Genomic DNA, 21,466 nt, shown 5'->3' on the forward strand with positions numbered 1-21,466 from the left:
GTTTTCAGTTCATTTGGCTAAATACGAAGGAGTAAGGATTACAGGATAGAATGGTAAAAATATGTTTATTTTGCATGAAACTGCCAAACTGTCTTCTAAAGTGGCTGTACCATTTAGTATTTCCAGCAGTAATGAATGAGATCTATTGCTCCACATCTTCACCAGCGTTTGGTGGTGTCAGTGTTTTGGATTTCACCACTGTGGTAGTTTTTAATACCATCTCTTTATTGTTTTAATTTGTAATTCCCTCATGAGGATGATGTTGACCATCTTTTCTTATGCTTATTTGCCATTTGTGTTACTTTTTCGGGTGTTCATTAAGATTTTTTGCCGAGATTTTAATTGGGTGGTTTGTATTCTTGTTGAGTTTAAGGAGTTATTTGTATATATTTGTATATTTTGGATTAGATACATGTTTTGCAAATATTTTCTTCCATTTTGAGGCTTGTCTTTATTCCCTTACCAGTGTGTTTGCAGAGTAAAAGTTTTTAATTTTAATGAAGTCCAACTTGGAATTTCATCTGATTGTTCATGCTTTTAGCGTTCTATTTAAAAAAGCATTGCCAAACCTAAGGTCACCTATATTTTCTTCTGTTGTCTTCTAAGAGCTTTATAGTTTTACATTTACATTTAGGTCTATAATCCATTTTGAGTTAATTTTTGAAAGGAGTAAGGCCTATGTCTATATTCATTTCTTTTTTTTTTTTTTTTTTTTTTTGTATGTGGATGTCCAGTTGTACTAGCGTTTGTGGAAAAGACATTCTTCCTCCATGGAATTGCCTTTGTTCTTTGGTTAAAGATCAGTTGACTGTATCTGTGGGGTATATTTCTGGGCTGTCTCTTCTGTTCCTTTAATCTGTTTGTCTTCCCCCCCCCCAATATCATACTGTCTTGATTACTATAGCTTTATAGTAAATATTGAATTTGGGGAGTGTCAGTACTTTGGTTTAATCTTTTTGTAATATTATGTTGGCTATTCTGGGTATTTTGCCTCTCCATATAAAATTAGTTTGTTGATACCCACAAAATAACTTGCTGGGATTTTGATTGGGTTTGTGCTGAATCGGTAGATCAAGCTGGGAAGAACTGATGTCTTAATAATGAAGTGTCTTCCTATCCATGAACATAGAATATTTCTTTATTAAGTTCTTCTTTGATTTCTTTAATCAGAGTTTGGTCGTTTTTCTCATATAGATTTTGCATATATTTTGTTAGATTTATACCCAAGTATTTTAATTTTAGGGTGCTAATGTAAATGGTCTTGTGTTTTAAATTTCAAATTTCAATTGTCATTACTGTTAATATAGGAAAGCAATTGACTTTTGTATGTTAACCTTGTCTCCTGAAACTTTGCTGTAAGTGCTTGTTAGTTACAGGAGATTTTTTGTTGATTCTTTGGAATTTTCTACATAGACAGTCATGTCACCTGTGAACAGAGACAGTTTTATTTCTTCCTTCCCAATCTGTATACTTTTTGTTTTTCTTGTCTTACTGCATTAGCTAGACCTTCCAGTATTGATGTTGAAAATTTCACACTTTTATACGTTTGAAAATCTAATGTTTCTCAAAGATGAGATAAAGCGTATAATTTAGTGAATAGATAAGACATTTTTAAAGAAGTCTGGATTGTCCTTTTAAGTAAAAATAAAACCATCAGTTTTGTAATGACTTATGAAATTCACTCTATCCATTCATTCCGTAAACAGTTACGTCCTTCCACTTCACTTACCAGACATTGTTTTAGGCACTAGAGATACAACAGTGAGTAAGACAGAAAAGGTCTGTGGCCCCACGAAGCCGGCATTCTCTGTGAAGACTTATAGTTAATGATGTTTATTGAAAGGTATACTGTATTTCTTGGTTTAAAAAGCTTATTCGTATATTAGTAATCTTATATCACAACTTGCTCAGGAGTCAGGTTAGAGATACTGAAACTTCTTTATTGGGTACTGATTAAGCAAGGGAGAAAGCGTTTATTGAATAAGGATGAAAAATTTTGTTCATACATCTGAATTCGTATCTGTGGCTGTATGTGGTTAGAGGAACCCTGGTTTGGGTGTGGAACCAGGTTGGTGGGGCTCAAATTTTATTGTTATTTCCAAAATCTGTTGGATCTAAAAACCAAACATACTGGAGGGAGAAAGCCCTGCCTTTAGCTAACAAGTCGTCTTAAATTCCAGATGCTATAGACTGTTGATCCATTTGCCAAGGGTTCTTAATCTCTTTTGGATAGTGGAACTCAATCTGATGAGGCTGCATTCCTTCTCCCCAGAAAAGTATACCTAAATACAATTTTGTGAATTAATAGATTTCAGTGAAATCCATTTATGGACCCCTCAGAGGTTAGTTTAATCCAAAGAACCTCACTGTAGTCAAAATCATAGAGCTCAGTGAAGAAAAGTAAAGAATGCCAGTGTTTAAGATTTTCAGTAAAGGTGTAAGATAATTTTTGGATACACACTTGTTTTATAAACTAATACCTTCTGATTTTTTTTTAAAAAAAAACCTTGGGCTTTTGAAAATGGCCTCATTATTAAATGTAAAGGCATTCCACTAATAAAAGTGTTCAGAACTTTATAATTTATTAAAAGTGTTCAGAACTATATAATGGGAAAATAAGACCCATGGATTGAAGTTGTAGTTTTGGGAAAAACAGTTGCTTAAAAAAATGGTTGAGTTTGTTGGTTTTTGAAAAATTCAACTTTTTCATTAGGTGAGAACTCGGACAGTTGCTGAATGTGTAGCATTCTACTATATGTGGAAGAAATCTGAACGTTATGATTACTTTGCTCAACAGACAAGATTTGGGAAAAAACGATATAACCATCACCCTGGAGTTACGTAAGTACTGTGGCCTTGACTTCAAAGACTTATTTTTAACTGTGATATACAGTCATAGAATTACTGGGGTGTGTTTTTCAGGGACTATATGGATCGTTTAGTAGATGAAACAGAAGCTTTGGGCGGGACGGTAAATGCTTCAGCCTTAACTTCTAACCGGCCTGAGCCTATTCCTGATCAACAACTAAACATTCTCAACTCATTCACTGCCAGTGACTTGACAGGTAAAATGAAGACCTTTTTGTGTTTAGTACAGTTCGTTGCAAAATTGTGTCCTCTGTTTCGTGTCATAGGACCACTTACTTAAACAATTTTCCATTCCTTTTTAGCTTTGACCAACAGTGTAGCAACTGTCTGCGACCCCACAGATGTGAATTGTTTGGATGATAGCTTTCCTCCACTGGGCAACACACCCCGTGGACAAGTTAATCATGTGCCTGTTGTAACAGAAGAGTTACTCACCCTGCCCAGCAATGGGGAAAGTGATTGTTTTAATTTATTCGAGACTGGATTTTATCACTCGGAGCTAAACCCTATGAACATGTGCAGTGAAGAATCAGAGAGACCAGCAAAAAGATTGAAAATGGGCATTGCCGTCCCTGAATCCTTTATGAATGAAGTTTCTGTAAATAACCTGGGTGTGGACTTTGAAAATCACACACATCACATCACCAGTGCCAAAATGGCTGTTTCTGTGGCTGACTTTGGCAGTCTCTCTGCCAACGAGACCAATGGTTTCATCAGTGCCCATGCTCTGCATCAGCACGCGGCCCTACACTCTGAGTGACCTGAGTGAGGAGCCCAGAACTGCGTGTGCAGTACCAGTAAACTTGAGGGGAGCTATCAGGTTTGCATAGTCTTTCACTGGAAGTTTGAACCTTTCTCACTATGACATCAGTGATGTCAGTATGTATAGAACTATATCTTGATTTATCAAGAGTATTTTCATTTTTCAATCCATAAATGTGGAAATGAACTATGATCAGCAGAGTTGGGAACTAAGATTGAACTCTGTGGTGCAGCTTTAAGCTCTGCTTCTCTCTTCCTCATCTCCCAATACCTCTTCCCCACTCCCTTCTTTTTCTATTCTTTTCTGTTCCCCACTGCCCTCACTCCCAATTTTAAAACCTGTAGACAGAGGCCACCAGCTCAAAACCAGCACAGATGTTCTGAACTGAATGGTGTGGCCTCTTTTTGTGTAAATTCCTTTTGCCATAATGGATGCAGTGGAATAACAATGTTTACAGGTACCGATCCTGATCCCTGCTCAATGTAGCATTTTTTTGGTTTTATTTTCTTAATAAAAGCAGGGGTAGGTTTCTTTAAACTGCACAAACATGCAAGGATTTTTTAAAAATGGAAACTTCTCTCATGTTATTCAACTAGAGCACTTCAGTTTACAAAACAGCAAGTCCATCTTTATGGAAGCCAGCACGAGGAACTGTGTGCAAATAATGAAGACGCTTGCTTGGATCCTGTTTCAAAATTCTAGACCAGGGCTACCTTACACAGAATTGGTCATGTTACTGCCAGGAGATTTCTGTGTAACTTCATTTATTGGCTACAAATTTGGCATTTGAAGATGTGGTACTCAGATGGGGTTTTGTCCACCATTGTCAAGATTGTAATCTTAAAAATCATACCAGTCATTGATAATTTAGTTTATCCTGAGGCAGTTGACTTGCGGAGGCACAGTCTACAAAGCCTAGGATATTGCCACTCAATGGTTTACATTTTGGGACACCTTTTAAGTTGTTTGTAGCACTGCAGTTCAAAGTGTTAATATTTAGAGGGACTTCTAGATTTTATACCTAATGCAGTAGAACCTTGAAGTATATTTAAGTTTTTTTGTTAAGCTTGAACAGTTGGCAAGAATAATGTGAGTTCCTATCTGAAATAGAATGGTACATTACCACTTTTAAGTTTTAAAAATTGATAGATGTTCAGATGTATTGCAAACTCAGTTTTATTTTTATTCCAAATATTGTGAATGAGAAGCCATTGTCCTAAACTTTGGCCATTTTTGCGCTATAAACATGCATTTTTAAGTTATAAGGTGAATCAAACAATATGTAATACAGTATTAGGATGTAATCTTTGCTTTTATAGTACTGTTAAAATAGAGAATTACCTTTTTTTGCACCGTCTTAATTAAAAGTTTTGATTTTTACTAGTTGCTTTGCAAAAAACTTAAATGTTTGGCTGCATTGCTAATATTTGTAAGTATACGTTGCTTCAAGGTTGTGCTGATGAGTAGATAGGATGTAGTGATCTTAGTAGTGATCGAAAGGGAGGGTATTTATTATACAAACTGTGAACTGCAATGACATCCTTAGTTTTGGATGATGTGTATTCTTGTTTTTCTTTGCAGCATTTTAATGAAGATTGCTTTGAAGTGTTTACGCAGTAGCACATTAGTATAAAATTTAGTTTAGCACAGTGGACAAAAAGTAGTTAAATTAATAACTTAAAATCAGTCTCTAATTTATACATCTGAAGTATAGCATTCCTGTATGCACACAGTAAATAATGGGTAGCCTGGGCTCTGCGTTACTTTCTTATATTTTTATCCAAGTTGTTAGCTTCTTATTGCTGTGTTGTTGTGCTAAACTTTGAACCTTATTTCTTTTATTAAAAATCAGTACACTTTCTATAATTTAGTAAGATACTGGCCATAATCTTCCATTGTTATAACTTTAATTTTCACTCTGGGTTTACAGTGGCTGGTCTGTATAAATCATTTACACAAAGATGACTGAATGCTAATACCAGTTGCACTTAAATGAACATGCCCATTCTCAGTAACTGATGCAGTAATATATTCAGTTTATCTATGCATTGCTGGGGTCTTGATATAAGATGGAAACAGTGTTTCTTATCTAAAGTTTTGATTATCAGCAAGTTGAATGGACACTTTACTTATTTAAAGATTTTTGACCAAAATCCAGAAAATGATATGAGAGAAAAATAAATTCCAGCTAGTTTAATAGATTTTTAAATGCCAATCTGATTTTAGCCTCTTAGAGAGTGCTAACTAGCTGGTAATGTTTACTTTTAATTCCTTGTTAAAATGAGGCAATAATTTGCAAGATTTTTGTATATAAGTGTAAATTCTTCATATCTTTTTAGATCTAATTCAATATTTTCTGACTACTTCGGCCATGTATAATACCATTTTTGTGCATGCTTGATGTGACATTCATAAATTGTACCACTATGACTTTATCCATGTAAAATAGCTATTTATTGAATTTTAAAAGCTGGATTTACTGTTTTTTTCTCTCAGTTTAAACATCTTAACAGAGAATTTGTTACTGTTTATTAAAAGAATTGCATTTGGAAGCAAGAAAACAACCTGATTTGCAATCACATGAAGAAACAATAATGCCTTTATTATCAAGTGTTAAGCACAATTCTTATAACAAACTGTGATAAATTCTTTTTGTTGGTTTTTTTTTTTTTTCCTTTGCCACATTATTTTCTTATGAACAAACCAAAAATTCATGGTGAGCAGTTGCAGTGTTGGCTGATATATCTTTTATGTACAGGGAATTTGAAGAGGACAGTGGATTCATTTAGAAGTGTAACTGGTGCTGTGATTATAGCAATACATTTGTTAGTTGTACTTCATCTTTTTCATGCTAGCTTTTTAAATGTTTAGTTTTCCTCTTGTCATGGTCAGCTGCTGAATTTACTTGAAGGATGTAGATTACTGTTTAAAAAATACTAAAATCTGTACAATTAGGTCAAAGAATTGTGCAATCGTTTCCTTTTTAATTTTTAAAATGTTGAAGGTCATAAATATTTGAGAACATCAGATCTAATAGAGCTTAGTGATACTATTTAATTTAACCAAAGTCTCTAGTGAATATTTCAACTTTGAATGTAAACTAACAATAAACCTGACCACCAAGGAGATTGCCCAGAGTTTCAAAGCACATTGTCTACAAATGGAAATTGAAATAATTTATAAAATATTGACGTTACTATGTTTTTTAAAAAAGTTCCTAATTTTTTCACTAAATGGAGGAAACTATTAGTTTTATTGTTAAATATGGTAGATATTAATATTCCTCTTAGATGACCAGTGATTCCAATTGTCCCAGTTTGAAATAAGTACCCTGTGAGTATGAGATAAATTAGTGACAATCAGAACAAGTTTCAGTATCAGATGTTCAAGAGGAAGTTGCTATTGTTGCATTGATTTTAATATTTGTACATAAACACTGATTTTTTTGAGCATTATTTTGTATTTGTTGTACTTTAATACCTGGTGTACAGTTCCAGAAATAAACATCTGGGAATCTTTTTTTCTTGGTTTGTGTGAATATTTGCCAAAAGTAGATATTTTATTTAATGAATCTTAAGCTATAGCAAATAGGTAGATATTATACCACTGTTAAATTGGTTTTAGATGCAGTAAATAAGATACAGTGAAGTTGGTAGATTAAATGTTTTCCTTAAATCCTCTATAATAGTTTTCCATCTATAATGAAAGTCCCCCTGTAATTCCAGCACTTTGGGAGGCCAACGCGGGCGGATCATGAGGTCACGAGTTCAAGACCAGCCTGACCAACATAGTGAAACCCTGTCTCTACTAAAAATGCAAAAATTAGCTGAGCGATGTAGTGTGTTCCTGGAATCCCAGCTACTCAGGAGGCTGAGGCAGGAGAACTGCTTGAGCCCTGGGGGCGGTGGTTGCAGTGAGCTGAGATCCCATCATTGTACTCCAGCTTGGGCAACAGAGCGAGACTCCATCTCAAAAAAAAAAAAAATCCCAAAGTAAGGATTATACTTTTAGCTTAATTCAGGAAACATTATGTTTCAAACACTGTTCTAGGTAACTGTCTTTTAGGAAGACAGATCTGAAATTTGGTCAAATATTACTTGACAGACTACATTTATGGTCAACTAGTCTTTCTTATCCATACGATTCATAGTTTGACCCTAGTCATATCTTTCCTAAACATCTTTTTAAGTTAACGTTCCTATCTTGGCCTTATTTCACAAGTTTGTCCCCATATTTCATTTGCTCAGACCAGAACTTTATGTAGTTCCATTTTTAAGATGCAGTGATCAGACATCCAAAGTTTGTACAAGGCCAAGAAGGGGATAAAAGGAAAGCAAAAACCTTGACTCCTCTGCTTTGGTTACTTGACTAAAACCACATTCCTTCCTTCTCAGACACCAAAGGATCTTAGCGCATAGGGCTCTGTGGTGGACACATGCACAGAAGTGCCTTCAGAGCAGGGACAAGCACACATATTCTGAATACATCAAGAATGCAACAAAGTGCCATGTGAGAGCTCATAGTATTTCAGGCTTTAGGAGACGGAAAAGCCTGTGGAAGCAGGATAATCTCTAGTTACATCTGTGTTACTAGAAGTCATTTTGGCCATAATTTCCATCTATGGTATGTTTGCTGGTGGTAAGTGCTAAAGAGAATGAGGAATATATTGGGGTGGGGGCAGTGAGGGATTGTAAATTTCAATAGCGGGATGAGGCAACGCTCCTCACTGAGGTGACAGGAAGGGAGAGAACAAGCTATGTGGCTATCTGGGGGAAGATGTTTACAGGCAGAGAGAACTAAGTGCAAAAGTCCTGGGGTGGGAATATGCCTGGCAGGTTTGAGGAGTGGCCAAGAGGCAGGTTTGGGTTGGGGTGGAGTGAGCAAGGGGAGAACAGGAGAGGAGCTCTGAGTCCTGAGCAGCTCATGCATGTGAAGGACTTCATAGGGAGAGGGTTTTGAGCAGACGTATGTCAATACCTGCCTTTCATTTAAAAGAATCACACTTGGTGATATGTTCTGTAAGGGGGACAGGAGTGGAAACAAGGAAGGCAATGAGAGGCTACTGAAATAACAATAAACGAGGTGAGTAAAGCTGGTGGTAAGGAAGTGAAGGTGGTCAGATCTGGTTATATAGGTTCCACAAATTTCTGAGGGTCCCAGTGAAGAACACCCTCCTTCCTATCCAAGTTTGGAACTGAGAGCGCTGGAGTCAGGTCGATGGAGGTCAAAGTAACTATTGCTAATAAAACTGGGGAAGGCAGCTTCAGGGCTGCAGCCAAGTTGGCCTGCCAATATATCACACCTCTAGACTCACTCTGTCACTGGCTGGGCTGGCTACAGGCTACTGTCTGCACAAGGCAGAGAACTGCCAGGACACATTCTTTCTGCTGGCAGCCAGAGTCCACAGGGAAGGAACTAGGAAGGTATAGGACATGGGTGCTTAGTTATTTTCCAAACATAATCAGGATGTCACTCTTCCTCCAGTGGGTGGAGAGATAGGCTAGGAACATTACTAGTGGAAGCCTCCACATGAAGACATGAGACACGGGGAATAAGTGTTCCTCCCACCAACACTATCTTGCACTTTTTTTTCACCTTTTCCTTGGTGTGAAAATGTTCAAAGAGTAAAGAAAATAGTATAATGACCTCACATTTTCCCCTTACCCAGCTACAGCAATCTTTACATTATACATACATATACCAATTTACTCATGGCAACACAATAGATATTTTTTACTCAATTCTGTAAAAATAAAGTTTTTACAGAAGTTTGTACACATCAGCAGTACTACAAGAACTGCTGATGCCTGGCTACAATTTTATAAACCACCACAGAGCTTACAAAATAAACGAAAGAAAAATTGAAATTATAATTTCAAAGAGTAGGTTTTAATTTAATAAGCTATTGTGTATTTAGGTGAAAACCAATTAAAATTGGAATTGCATTACAAATTTGAAATTGTAATGAAGCAAGTAGCTTTTATCATGAAATTGGAACATAAATATAATATCGACAAAAACATAAAAAATTCCTATTCCAATTAAGTCTCAAAATATTTGTTTTACAGGTATAACTCAGAGAAGTGATTAACAATAAACACTTAGAATTAATAGATGAGTAGAAAACCTAATAATTTCTGATTCACAGAGTTAGCTGACAATTGTGTAGTAGTTTGAAAAAAGCTCTTCTCCTTGACTGATGTCCCTAAGTGCGACAAGAACAACACATCGAAGTGGGCTGAAAACAAAAAGAAAGATATACAAAAGGTAGAGCATTAACAAATATAAGCTCATATTTTTAATGTAACCAACACGGCTTTTACAGATGTGACTTTACTCAGGTTTCTTACATTTTAGTTTATGCATTTGATTTCCACGAGGAAATAGTTCTTATCCCTGGTGCAGGTATTCTAAAGTTATTATCTATATCATTTAAAAAATCACAAATCGATGTTTATACAACTGACTACTTCTTCTGAAAACAGTTTCTAAGTTTAGGCCCCCAAAACTAGTATCACAAAAAGGATTTAAAAATGACATTATAGTTTTTCTTGTGTTCATTTGTATCTTATATTCTGAAAAATGAAAACATTACTTAAAATTAGAGTTTTAAAAAATGCTTTTTCCTAGACATCATAAGATATTGTTTGTTTGTTTGTTTTGAGATGGAGTCTCACTCTGTCCCTCAGGCTGGAGTGCAGTGGCATGATCTTGGTTCACTGCAACCTCCGCCTCCCGGATTCAAGCGATTCTCCTACCTCAGCCTCCTGAGTAGCTGGGATTACAGGTGTGTCACCACGCCTGACTAATTTTTGTATTTTTAGTAGAGATAAGGTTTCACCATGTTGGTCAGGCTAGTCTCAAACTCCTGACCTTGTGATCCACCTGTCTCGGCTTCCCAAAGTGCTGGGATTACAGGCATGAGCCACTGTACCCAGCCTAGATATTGTTATATATACACATTCAACGTTCCCCCGGAGTATATGGCTAAGAAAAGCTAATTGTTGAACACACAAACATACACATGCAGAGAAGCAAAAGTTATCAAGTTTTTTGTTTTTGTTTTTTTCTTGTTTTGGGACAGGATCTGGCTCTGTTACCCAGGCTGGAGTGCAGTGGTGCCATCTCGGCTCACTGCAACCTACACTGCAATCCTTGATCCCAAGGTCAAGGATCCTCCCACCTCAGCTTCCCAAGTAGCTGAGACTACAGGTGTGCACCACCACACCCAGCTAATTTTTGTATTTTTTGTAGAGAAGGGGTTTTGCCATGTTGTTTGGGCTGGTTTCAAATTCCTGTGCTCAAGCAATCCACCCACCTTGGCCTCCCAAAGTGCTGAGATTACAGGCTTGAGTCACCATGTCTGACCTCAAGTTTTAAGTATAGAGAATAGTTCATGTTTTCATGTCATTCATCTTAGAAGGACAATTTAATAGGTCCTATATAAAATAAAGTTTGCTAGCAACTCAGCAAAATAATACAAAGATTATATCTTCCTACAGCACTGTTAAGAAAGAACTCTTAGCTCTCCAGAATTACCTATATTTTAAAATTGCTATTTGAATATTCTCGGTAGACTTTCCACTGAATGAACAGAAAATAAATGCTATGTTAAAATATGTGTCTTCTGAATATAGTCCTTTTTTTCATTATTAAGAAACTAATAGTGAAATTGGCAAAGAAATCATAGTGTAATTTGGCCTCTTTTGGATGCTTTCTTATAAGGTAGAGAACATGATATTATAAATGAATAAAGTAAAAATATATTTGAAGATTTTGTAGGTAGGGAAAACAACAGAATTATCTGAAAAAACTTTAAAGTGGATACTTATGAAGTATTGCCATAGAATAAAAATGGGTAAAAATAAGCAGACTGAGCTAAGTTAAATGAAAATTTTAAATTTCAAATAAGCCTACATTAACAGGTTAAGGTGTGAACATAAAAATCTAAGTTATAATTTTTCACTAAAAAAAAATCTTACCCCAAATTCTATATAGCTTTTTCTTCTATATTTTTTTAAGTACAGCATAAGCAGAAGATATGAAATGCTCTTTTAGCAAACGAACCTTTGTTTGTCATAGCTGTAGGCAATGTTTGGAAGATACTGCTTCAGTTCTATAGGGAAAACTGCAGGCACATCAAATTCCTGATAACAGACATTAGCTGCTCTGTCTAGGAACAAGCACATAATTTTTAGAAAAAGAGCCATTATACAAGGTCATGGAAAACAGAACTGAATTATGACACTTAATGTCTGTTTTTCTAAATTATCAAAACATGCTCAAAATAATTACTACCATGTTCCAGGCACTGTTAGATTTTATTTACTTAATTTGCAGATACATATATGGTCAATCATAAATATATCAAATATTCAAAAAGCAAATAAGGCATATATAAAACTTTTATTATTTACTTTTTGCATAAACATATATAATAAACATATATGTTTAGATAATATATACCAACATACATAATAAACATATATGTATGTTTTCTTGTTTACTTTTTATATATCAGGAAATAGAGGTTCAGAAATGTTAAAGGTTAAATATTAATAAACGAGTCAGGCTTGGACTTCATTTCTCACTAACGACGAAGCCCATGTTAAATGTAGTCAATCAATCAAATTTTACCTATGGGAAAGTCAACTCCTAAAGAAGATATAGTAACTCACAAACTTAGCAAAAGAAAGCAGATACTAGTCTAGCCATTAATCTACAAGGCTATATTGAAGTACTGACATAATAATTTCTATTTTTAAAATGCTAAAATAATAATGATCAAAGGGCAGTTATCAATTGCCTATATTCACTGCAAAATCAGAAGAAAAATAGTAAACAATTCTAAATAATGTATATCATTATTTCCCCCAATTCTCTGATATTGTCTGCCCAAAAGTGATAGTTGCTTAAGGACTTGAGTAGCTTATTATATGTTATACTCAACTGCCCTTGGCACTCAGTCATATGACAAAGGAGTAGAATTAGCCATTGCTATATCGCGTCTCACAGCCCCATGATGCCTTCTTACCATTGGAACAATTGTTGACATACTGTCCCACAGCCAGAGGGTTATGAATTTCTGACGTTAGCCATGTACTGTCACTCATTTTTAAAGGGCCGAGTCGATCCCTCCCATTGCAAGATCTGAAACAGGTGAAAGCATTAGCTAATGGATCTGTACCTTAAAATAGAATTCCAAAATACAGAATTAACCTAGAATGACACAAGTGCTTTTTTTCTTTAAAAAAAAAAAGGCTTTTGTATAATCAGTAGGGCAATTGAGTTGTTACACAGCAGCTATCTAAACAGAATTTTATTTAAAGTATAAATGCTGGCCAGGTGCAGTGGCTCACACCTGTAATCCCAGCACTTTGGGAGTACGAGGCGGGCAGATTACTTGAGGTCCAGAGTTCGAGACCAGCCTGGCCAATATGATGAAACCCCATCTCTACTAAAAATACAAAAATTATCTGGGCCTGGTGGCACATGCCTGTAGTCACACCTACTTGGGAGGCTGAGGCAGAAGAATTGCTTGAACCTGGGAGGCAGAGGTTGCAGTGAGCAGAGATCACACCATTGCACTCCAGCCTGGGCAACAGAGTGAGACTGTCTCAAAAAAAAAAAAAAAAGTAAAAAATAAAATAAAATAAAGTATAAATGCTGAGCTGGATGCGGTGGCTCAAGCCTGTAATCCCAACACTTTGGGAGACCGAGATGGGAGGGTCGCTTGAGGCCAGGAGTTTGAAACCAGCCTGGACAACATAGCAAGACCCCATCTCTTTTTATAAAAAATAAATAAAGCACAAATGCTGTCAGTCATAATCATTGTGATAAGTGTGGTTCTGTTTCATATAATTAAATTTGAACATGGACATCACTTACCTGTACACAACTTTTGATATTCCTTTGTCATTCCCATCAATGAGTACCCCATCCAGGCATCTAAAAATAAATGGATTTCCAATGGACTGGAAAAAGATCGGCTCATACTTCTGATATACTGTACCTATTATACAACAAGACAAAGAAATATTACAGCAACATGAAAAATCATAAACACTGCGGTAAGAACCCCTCTTTGGAACACAATCACATTCTGTTTAGTTACTTTCTCCCTTTTAAAGAGTGAACGCCCAATAGCAGATGGAGCACAGAACCAGGTCATCCACATGGCAAAATAGAATATGGCTATCTTGGTTAATGATAATATGAACAACACATTTTAGACTCAGTTTTAAAAAGTCATATATATATACACACACACACACGAACATAAATATTTTTAAGTAGAATATGATTTAACATCTAAAGAGTTTGAAATTTATTTTGCTAATAAATAATGTAGACACATATGGGAATAGATGAGTCTGACATTAACGCTGTTTCTCCTTTCACTGGCAAAAGAGGAAATGAGAAAATATTTACCTTGTGCGTTCTACGTTCCAGGCATGTTAATCTATTTATTAAACTTGTTTTATTATGATTTATTCTATTTAGTTTTTACAAAATCAGGTTATTTGTACAGCAGGAAACTGAAACTCCCTTGCTTGGGGATGTAAAATTAGAAAACAGGAGAATGAATTTTTAAAAACCTGGGTCTATCTGACTCAAATATTCACACACACACTTTCCACTATACCAAATAATATAATGTTAGTTTAACACATAACATAGTCTATTTAGCATTCTAGTAAATGATCTTGTGCCAAGAAATTGCCTTACTTTCCAAGCGTAGAAAGGGCAGGAAGGTCTTTATTCGGTGATTTACGGGTTTAAACGCTATGTTTTACGTTTTGATTCGTACCTTTTTTTTTTTTTTGAGATAGAGCGTAACACTGCCGCCCGGCTGGAGCGCAATGGCACCGTCTCGGCAACCTTGGCCTCCCGGGTTTAGGTGATTCACCTGCCTCCGCCTACCGAGTAGCTGGGATTACAGGCGCACACCACCACACTCGGCTAATTTTTTGTATTTTCAGTAGAGACAGGGTTTCACTATTTGGGCCAGACTGGTCTCGAACTCCTGACCTCGCGATCTGCCCGCCTCGGCCTCCCAAAGTGCTGGGATTACAGGCATTAGACTATCCATACCATTTTTTATTTTTAGCTATCAATTAAACCAAACTGACATGTTTCTCTAGTGCTTTTTAAGTAATTTGTCAAAGTGGGTCATACTATGTTCTAAATTTAAACATTGACAGGAAAGCTTTCCTTGAAAGAAAAAGTGCATTTATCCCAAGAAATACTCCAGGATACTTTCTAACATATAACAATTTACAAACAGTTAATTTCCGAATTAGAATTATAAAAATCTATGGAAACTCGAGTTTCCAATTTAATCCCTTACTCTAAGGATTGCAAGGCTGGGTATTTTATTGAACTTATATTTATCAATACACAAGAGGCTTGGCAAAGTATAATATTAATCGTGCTGTTACCAGGATACATAGATACGACTGCGCCTTTTGGTACCAATCCTTTTGTAACGAAGACACCTTTTCCAGCAGAAATCAATGAGCTAGTTGCTTGGGCAACACTGAAACCCAGAGTCTTGTAAAGAATTTCTTCCGGTTTAAAGGTACTTTGCTGTTGATGTCTGTTTTCAAGCAGTTTCACCCCTTGATGTTCAACTGCCAGTAGGTCTTGATATTTTGATTTAACAGATTCTGGAAGCATAGTCAAGATTTCTGATTGTTTATTGAAATCATTTAAGAATAGAGCCTGGAAAACTTTCAGTAACGTTCCTAGGACATCTTCATCTGAGATAACTTTGTCTTTGGATTCCTCTGGAACATACCGGAGGGTCCTGAAAATGGGAAAAGTTTCTATTCACTACCCTTCAACTGGTAAAAGCCAAACTTATCTGCATACTTTTTGGGTTCTTGGCCTTAAGGAACTATAAGCTTATTCTCATGTGTGTGAAGGGCTGGGAACTAAGTTCAGAAAAGGTTTGGGGGAGTTCTAGTTAGCTAACTCCCAACACTTCCCACCCAAGCAGCCAGTAATTATGAAAGACCCATTCTATACCATATGCTGTGGGGTCCTTACATTATTCCATTTTTGCAGACAAGGAAAGCAAAGTTGTTAGGGAACTTGCCCAAGGTCCCAAAGCCAGTAAGTGGGAGAGCCTTCCCGTACTACACCCAACAGCCAAGCTGAATGTCATCACAATGAGAATGAATGACCTCACATTAAATTGCTTTTTAAAAATGGCCTTGTAGATTCAAAGACAAATTCAACATCGTATACTTTGTGACATTCTCTCCAGGAGTACTAACGTCTTCAATGACTGCATCTCTTATTTCCATAATCATTACCTTTTTGTACTAACTGCATTATTTTTACTTGAACAAAAAGGTTGCAATTCCCGCCTCACGGTTCCGTAGTCATGATACAACTGATCTCCTGTTTCCCTAGTATGCAACCTTCGGGAATGCGCTTTGTTTCCCTATTTTTCGGACACTGACTTCAGGGAGGGCCCGGTCGGCCTCTTTGGTGAGCACGGTGTGGAGCCGATCACTGGGGAGCCCTTAATAACGCCTGCGGGACGCACCCCAATCCGAAACCCACCATCCCGACTTGCTTTTGAGTGGCGTTCTGCCCGTTCTTAACGCGCGAGCTACTCCACGCTATTCTCACAGCCGGGACGGGCTTCTTGAACCACGTGAAGTACTTGCATGAACTATGAAAATAAACCCTGGCTTGGCTTTTCTGAGGAAATTCAAGCAACTAATTAAGGCCTGGTGGAGAAAAAGCCACGCACTCTCACGCGGTAAGAGCGGTCTTTTAAAAAAGTTTCCATTTTTTGCCCAGATACAAGGTCCTTAGTCAGTGCCGAACGCAATACAAAGCAGGAGACAGCTCCGGCTGGCGAGCCCTGCCTGGCGGGCCCGGCAGCGCGGCGGACACTGGGAAAGAGGACATGGGCCCCGCCCACTTGAAGCCACCGCCCACTTCAGGCTTCCAGTTCGCCTCTGACTCCACCAGCCTCGGCCCCGCCCGCCTGTAGCCCAGGGTCCTTAAACCCCTCCGCGGCCTCAGTCCCCGCCCACCCGGCCCGCCCACCTCAGTCCCTGCCCTCCCTGGCCTGCCCATAGCAGGCCGGCAGTCCGCCTCAGGCAGTCCGCCTCGCGTCCCGCGGCCGTGGTGGCGTCTGGGAACTGAAGGCAGGCGCCCTTCGTTCTGCCGGCCCGCCCTCTCACCTCGGGTTGTGGCTTAGGTTCAGCGCGATCCAGGGAACGAAGCGGTACTTGTAACGGCCCCATCGCTGCCACAGGCCCCGCAGCAGACGTCCCGGCATGGCTGCCCCGCGGGGCCCTGACCAGGACGGCACGGGGAAGGCGGATCCAGGCCTCGGACCCGTCCCGGACCGGGAGGAGCGAGGACCGCGCTCGGCAGCCTTCCCCTGGCTCCGCCCTCAGTGTCCCTGGCACTGCCTGACTTCTGTTGCTCTGGGGCTCGGTCCTTCCCCTTTCCTGACCTCTACCTCTGAATGAGAGGCGCGTAGAGCTGGAAGGAGGTCCCCTGACCCCGTTTTCTTTTTCCAGTCGGTCGGGTGTTTCCGTGGGCGCACACAGGCGCTAGCCCTGGTTGCGGGCGAAAGGTCACCGGGACTTAGGGGCCAACTCGCCCCCGAGACCGCATCCCAGGAGCGGACCGCCTGGTTTCTCTGTCACGGCGGTCTGGCCTGCCCCTTTGTCCCGGCCGCGCTCTGTGTTCCATCCTCCGTCCGCCTCAGCTCTGCCTCGTCCTCGACGTTCTCTCTCCGTGGCCCCCGAGCAATCCGACTTCGGGAACCCGAGTTTCAGTCCTGCCCCGACAGCAGCCCTTCTCCTGCGTGAACCCGTGTTGCCAAAGTTACCAGTTTGGGCGTTTTGCGAATATATACACGTTAAAGAACAAAATGTCATGACGCCCAGTTTTCACTCGTTTTTCTCTTCATTCACCCCAAAGGCAAAACTACATAGGCAAATGTTTCTGAAAAACAGCTTTATTGAGGTATGGTTGGGATACGATAAACCGCACATATTTAAAGTGAACAATTTGATAGGTTTTCGACACCACAACCAAGATGGGGATCCAGCCCCTCCCCCAGTCCCCAAGCAACCACTGAGATGCTTTTGTCCTTTTAATATGGTCTTGGATTCAGTTTGGAAAAGTTTTGTCTAGAAGTGTTGCATCTGGGTTCATGAGAGATATTGTTCCGTAGTTTTCTTGTAGCGTCTTAATCTGGCTTTGGTATTTAGGCTAATGTTGACCTCAGAGGATGAGTTGGGAAGTAGTCCGTCTCTAGGTGAAATTTAAGAGGACCTTTACGACTGCTCCTCGCCAAGGCACAGATGCATACACACGCACACACATATTTAGAGCATGTTTGGACAAAGTTCACTTTTAAGGGGGGCAAACTACAGGAATCCCTTAACCATATTCAAATCACCAAGTGTTTATTGACAGATAAATACATTGGTATCATTTCCTCTATTCTTTGCCTGAGAGTGAGGTTGGATCCTAAACAGAAGTTTAAATTGAACGGCTCAGATCTAATAAAAACTCAGCCAAGGCCGGGCGCAGTGGCTTACGCCTGTAATCCCAGCATTTTGGGAGGCCGAGGCAGGTGGATCACCTGAGATCAGGAGTTCAGGACCCATTTGGCAAACATGGCAAAACCCCGTCTTTACTAAAAAACAAAAACAAAAACAAACAAACCAAAAAAAACCACAAAAATTAGCCGGGGGGGTGGGGGGGTGTTGGTGGCACGTGCCTGTAGTCCCAGCTACTCAGGAGTGTGAGGCAGGAGAATCGCTTGAACCTGGGAGACGGAGGTTGCAGTGAGCCGAGATCCGCCACTGCACTCCAGCCTGGGTGACAGAGTGAGACTCCGTCTAAAAAAAAAAAAAAAAAAAAAAAAAAAAAAAAGCCAGTTGCCAGTAGCTGCGGGACTAATTTGTTCTATTCTGAAAGAAATAAAGAGAAAAAGTGTCCACCAGTGTCTCTATTTCATTCATATCGTATAGAATGTTAGCAAACTCTAGAGGCTTTTCTCTCAGACTCTGTGTTTCATAATTTGGCATAATCTAGATTTACCTGACTTGATAAATGGAGTCAATTCAGTTCCAGGATGTATTAATAAGTGGCATACAAGAAAGCTTCTTTATAGTCGCCAAACTTAATAAAGAACCCAAAAGAACTACTTTAATCTTTACCAATGGTAATGTACTTGTCTCAAAAAAGAAAAAAAAAATCAGTTTTTGTGTATTTTTTACAGTGTTTTTTATATTTATGGTATTAAATTTTGGTTAGGTAAGTAATTAATGAAAACCTTCTTTTTCTAGTTTCTTAACTTAGGTTATTAGGTCACTAATTTTCATCTTTTCTTCTTTTCTGACAGAAGCATCTAAAGTTATACAAATAGAAACATGGTAGCTAAAGCTTAAGTCACCCTTAACCAAACTCTGTACCTTGTACTTCCACCAATCCTGGTCCTTGGCTCGTCTCAGAAATTATCAGACTGGTGTGTTTTCTGCCAGTTTTATTTTTATGTATTTACATACCTGCGTATGTTTTTATAGAAAATACATAGTATTTTGTGAGTATTGTTAAAATACTAGAAGGATCCACAACTTCTTTGATTTACTCAAAAATACTTCTTGAAGATCTATCCTTATTGGTTTGTGTAAGTCTACTGCATTCTTCTAGTTTTGAGGTTTTGCCTTCAAGTTTAGTATTTACTGTAATTTTCTGGTAGGTATACTTTATGAAGTTTTATAAAGTTCTGTTTTTGACTTTCCAAAAATTTTTTATTGTTTTACATTTTAAATGAATGATAAATATCAAATACTTTTCTCTGTTTATTGAGATGACCATATAGTTTTTATTCCTTTATTCATGTAGTGAATGATGACACATTGTCAAATGTTGATCTGCCCTTGGATTTCTGACATAACTGCTGAGTTATGAGTACCTCTTTGGTCAGATCCTGTAGGTTTTAACATATGCTATTGTCATCCCACATTATTTTGAAGTATGTTTTAAAATTTTTTAGATAGCATTTGCCTGTGAAAACATCTGGGCTTGTAATTTTCTTTGATAATGAATTCAACTTATTTTAAAGTACAGGGCTATTCATAATGTCTGTTTCATCTTGTGTTTTTTGGTAAGTTATATTTTTATGGAATTTGTTCATTTCATCTAAATTATCAAATATCTTGGTATAAAGTTGTTTATAAATACCGTCTTACTAGCCTTTTAATGTCTGTATGATCTGTTGTAATAGCCCATTTTCATTTCTGATTTTGGTGGTTTGTGTTCTCTTCTTCATCAGTGTAACTGAGGGTTTGTCAGTCTTCAAAGAAACAGCTTTTGGCTTTATTACTTGTCCCTGCTTAATTTTTATTTTGTTGACCTCTGTTCTTGTCTTTTTTCTTTCTTTTTTTATTTTTAGTGATGGGGTCTCACTATGTTGCCTGAACTGGTCCTCAAGTGACCCACCTGCCTATGCCTCCCAAATCATTGGAATTACAGGCATAAGTCACTGTGACCAGTCATATTCTTATCTTTAGTATTTTATGTTTTCTACTTACAGTGGGTTTATTTTTCTCTTCTTTTTCTAGTTTGTCAGAATAAAATATTAGGTCACTGATTTTGGTCTTTCCTTCATTTCTGTAGAAGCATCTAAAGTTATAACTATCCTTCCAAGCATTACTGTAGCCAAATCTCAGGAATTTTGATATGTTGTATTTTCATTATTATTCACTACAATTTTTTTTTTTTTTTTTTTTGAGACGGAGTCTCGCTCTGTCACCCAGGCTGGAGTGCTGTGGCCGGATCTCAGCTCACTGCAAGCTCCGCCTCCCGGGTTCACGCCATTCTCCTGACTCAGCCTCCCAGGTAGCTGGGACTACAGGCGCCGCCACCTCGCCTGGCTAGTTTTTTTTTTTTTTTTTTGTAGTTTTTTTTTTTAGTAGAGACGGGGTTTCACCGTGTTAGCCAGGATGGTCTCGATCTCCTGACCTCGTGATCTGCCCGTCTCGGCCTCCCAAAGTGCTGGGATTACAGGCTTGAGCCACCGCGCCCGGCAGTACAAAATATTTTTTAAATTTCTTTGTGATTTATGTTTTTAATCCATGAAATATTTAGAAATGTGTTTTTAATTTCCAAATATTTGGGATTTCTAGATATCTCATTGTAAGTGGTGTTTAGTTTAATTCTGTTGTGTCAGAAAACATGAATGAGTTCAATTCTTTTAAATTTATTGACTTGTTTTATGTCCCAGCATGCACTCTATCTTGGTGAATATACCGTGTTCAGGTAAAAGGAATGTGTATCCTGTAGTTGTTGGGTTTAGTGTTCTATAAATATCAAGTAGGTCATTGGTTCATAGTGTCTTTTAAATCATCTATGTCTTTATTGATTTATATAACATTTAAAATACAGGTGGATGAAGAATGACAAATTGACAGTTTTATAATACATCATAGATAACAAGCAAAAGATTGGCCATGATGGGCATGGAGATGTGCTGCTATCCAAAATTACTCTCTTCTTCTGACTCTTTTTCCCACTTCCTGTTGTTTCCAGTTTCCCCAAATACTCTACCCAATTGAAGATAAGAATGTATGTGCTGTGTTTTTCCGTTTAAAGCCCATTTATGCTATAAATCACAAAAATACTGTGTAGGAAAAATGTTCTTTTTTGAAACAAGGTATAGCTCACTGCAGCCTCCAACTCTTGGGTTCAAGCAATCCTCCCTCCTTATCCTCCCCAAGTAGCCGGGATTACAGGCACACACCACCATGCCTGGCTAATTTTTTAATTTTTAATTTTGTAGAGATG

The 21,466-nt window shown here is 38.0% G+C and overlaps 2 protein-coding genes across 6 annotated transcripts in view; one reads left to right on the plus strand and one right to left on the minus strand.

Moving 5' to 3' along the window:
- Positions 1–7,153, plus strand: part of MIER3 (MIER family member 3) — a 32,532-nt gene extending 25,379 nt beyond the window's left edge. Inside the window, exons 11-13 of one of the 2 annotated variants that reach the window (XM_030927660.1) lie at positions 2,714–2,841; positions 2,923–3,065; positions 3,171–7,153. In XM_030927660.1, the coding sequence (XP_030783520.1) occupies positions 2,714–2,841; positions 2,923–3,065; positions 3,171–3,628 (729 nt within the window). In that variant the 3' untranslated portion in view covers positions 3,629–7,153. The remainder of the gene's footprint in view (positions 1–2,713; positions 2,842–2,922; positions 3,066–3,170) is intronic. The other variant, XM_030927661.1, reaches the window with a different exon arrangement.
- SETD9 (SET domain containing 9) lies at positions 1,226–17,305 on the minus strand. Of its 4 annotated transcripts, none has more exons than XM_010356828.2 (6): positions 16,837–17,226; positions 15,073–15,440; positions 13,520–13,643; positions 12,666–12,781; positions 11,699–11,804; positions 1,226–1,426 (listed from the first exon to the last, which is right to left on the minus strand). In XM_010356828.2, exons 1-6 carry the CDS (start codon positions 16,932–16,934, stop codon positions 1,423–1,425), a joined length of 816 nt encoding a protein of 271 aa, XP_010355130.2. In that variant the 5' UTR covers positions 16,935–17,226; the 3' UTR covers positions 1,226–1,422. The 4 variants fall into 4 exon arrangements, with proteins under 4 accessions (XP_010355130.2, XP_010355129.2, XP_030783522.1 ...); XM_010356827.2 differs by lacking the exon at positions 1,226–1,426 and adding an exon at positions 9,499–9,869 and having other exon boundaries at positions 16,837–17,305; XM_030927662.1 differs by lacking the exons at positions 1,226–1,426; positions 16,837–17,226 and adding exons at positions 9,502–9,869; positions 16,188–16,523.
- Between the last annotated feature and the right edge of the window lie 4,161 nt (positions 17,306–21,466).

Source organism: Rhinopithecus roxellana, chromosome 3, assembly GCF_007565055.1.
Source record: "Rhinopithecus roxellana isolate Shanxi Qingling chromosome 3, ASM756505v1, whole genome shotgun sequence".
NCBI lineage: Eukaryota > Metazoa > Chordata > Mammalia > Primates > Cercopithecidae > Rhinopithecus > Rhinopithecus roxellana.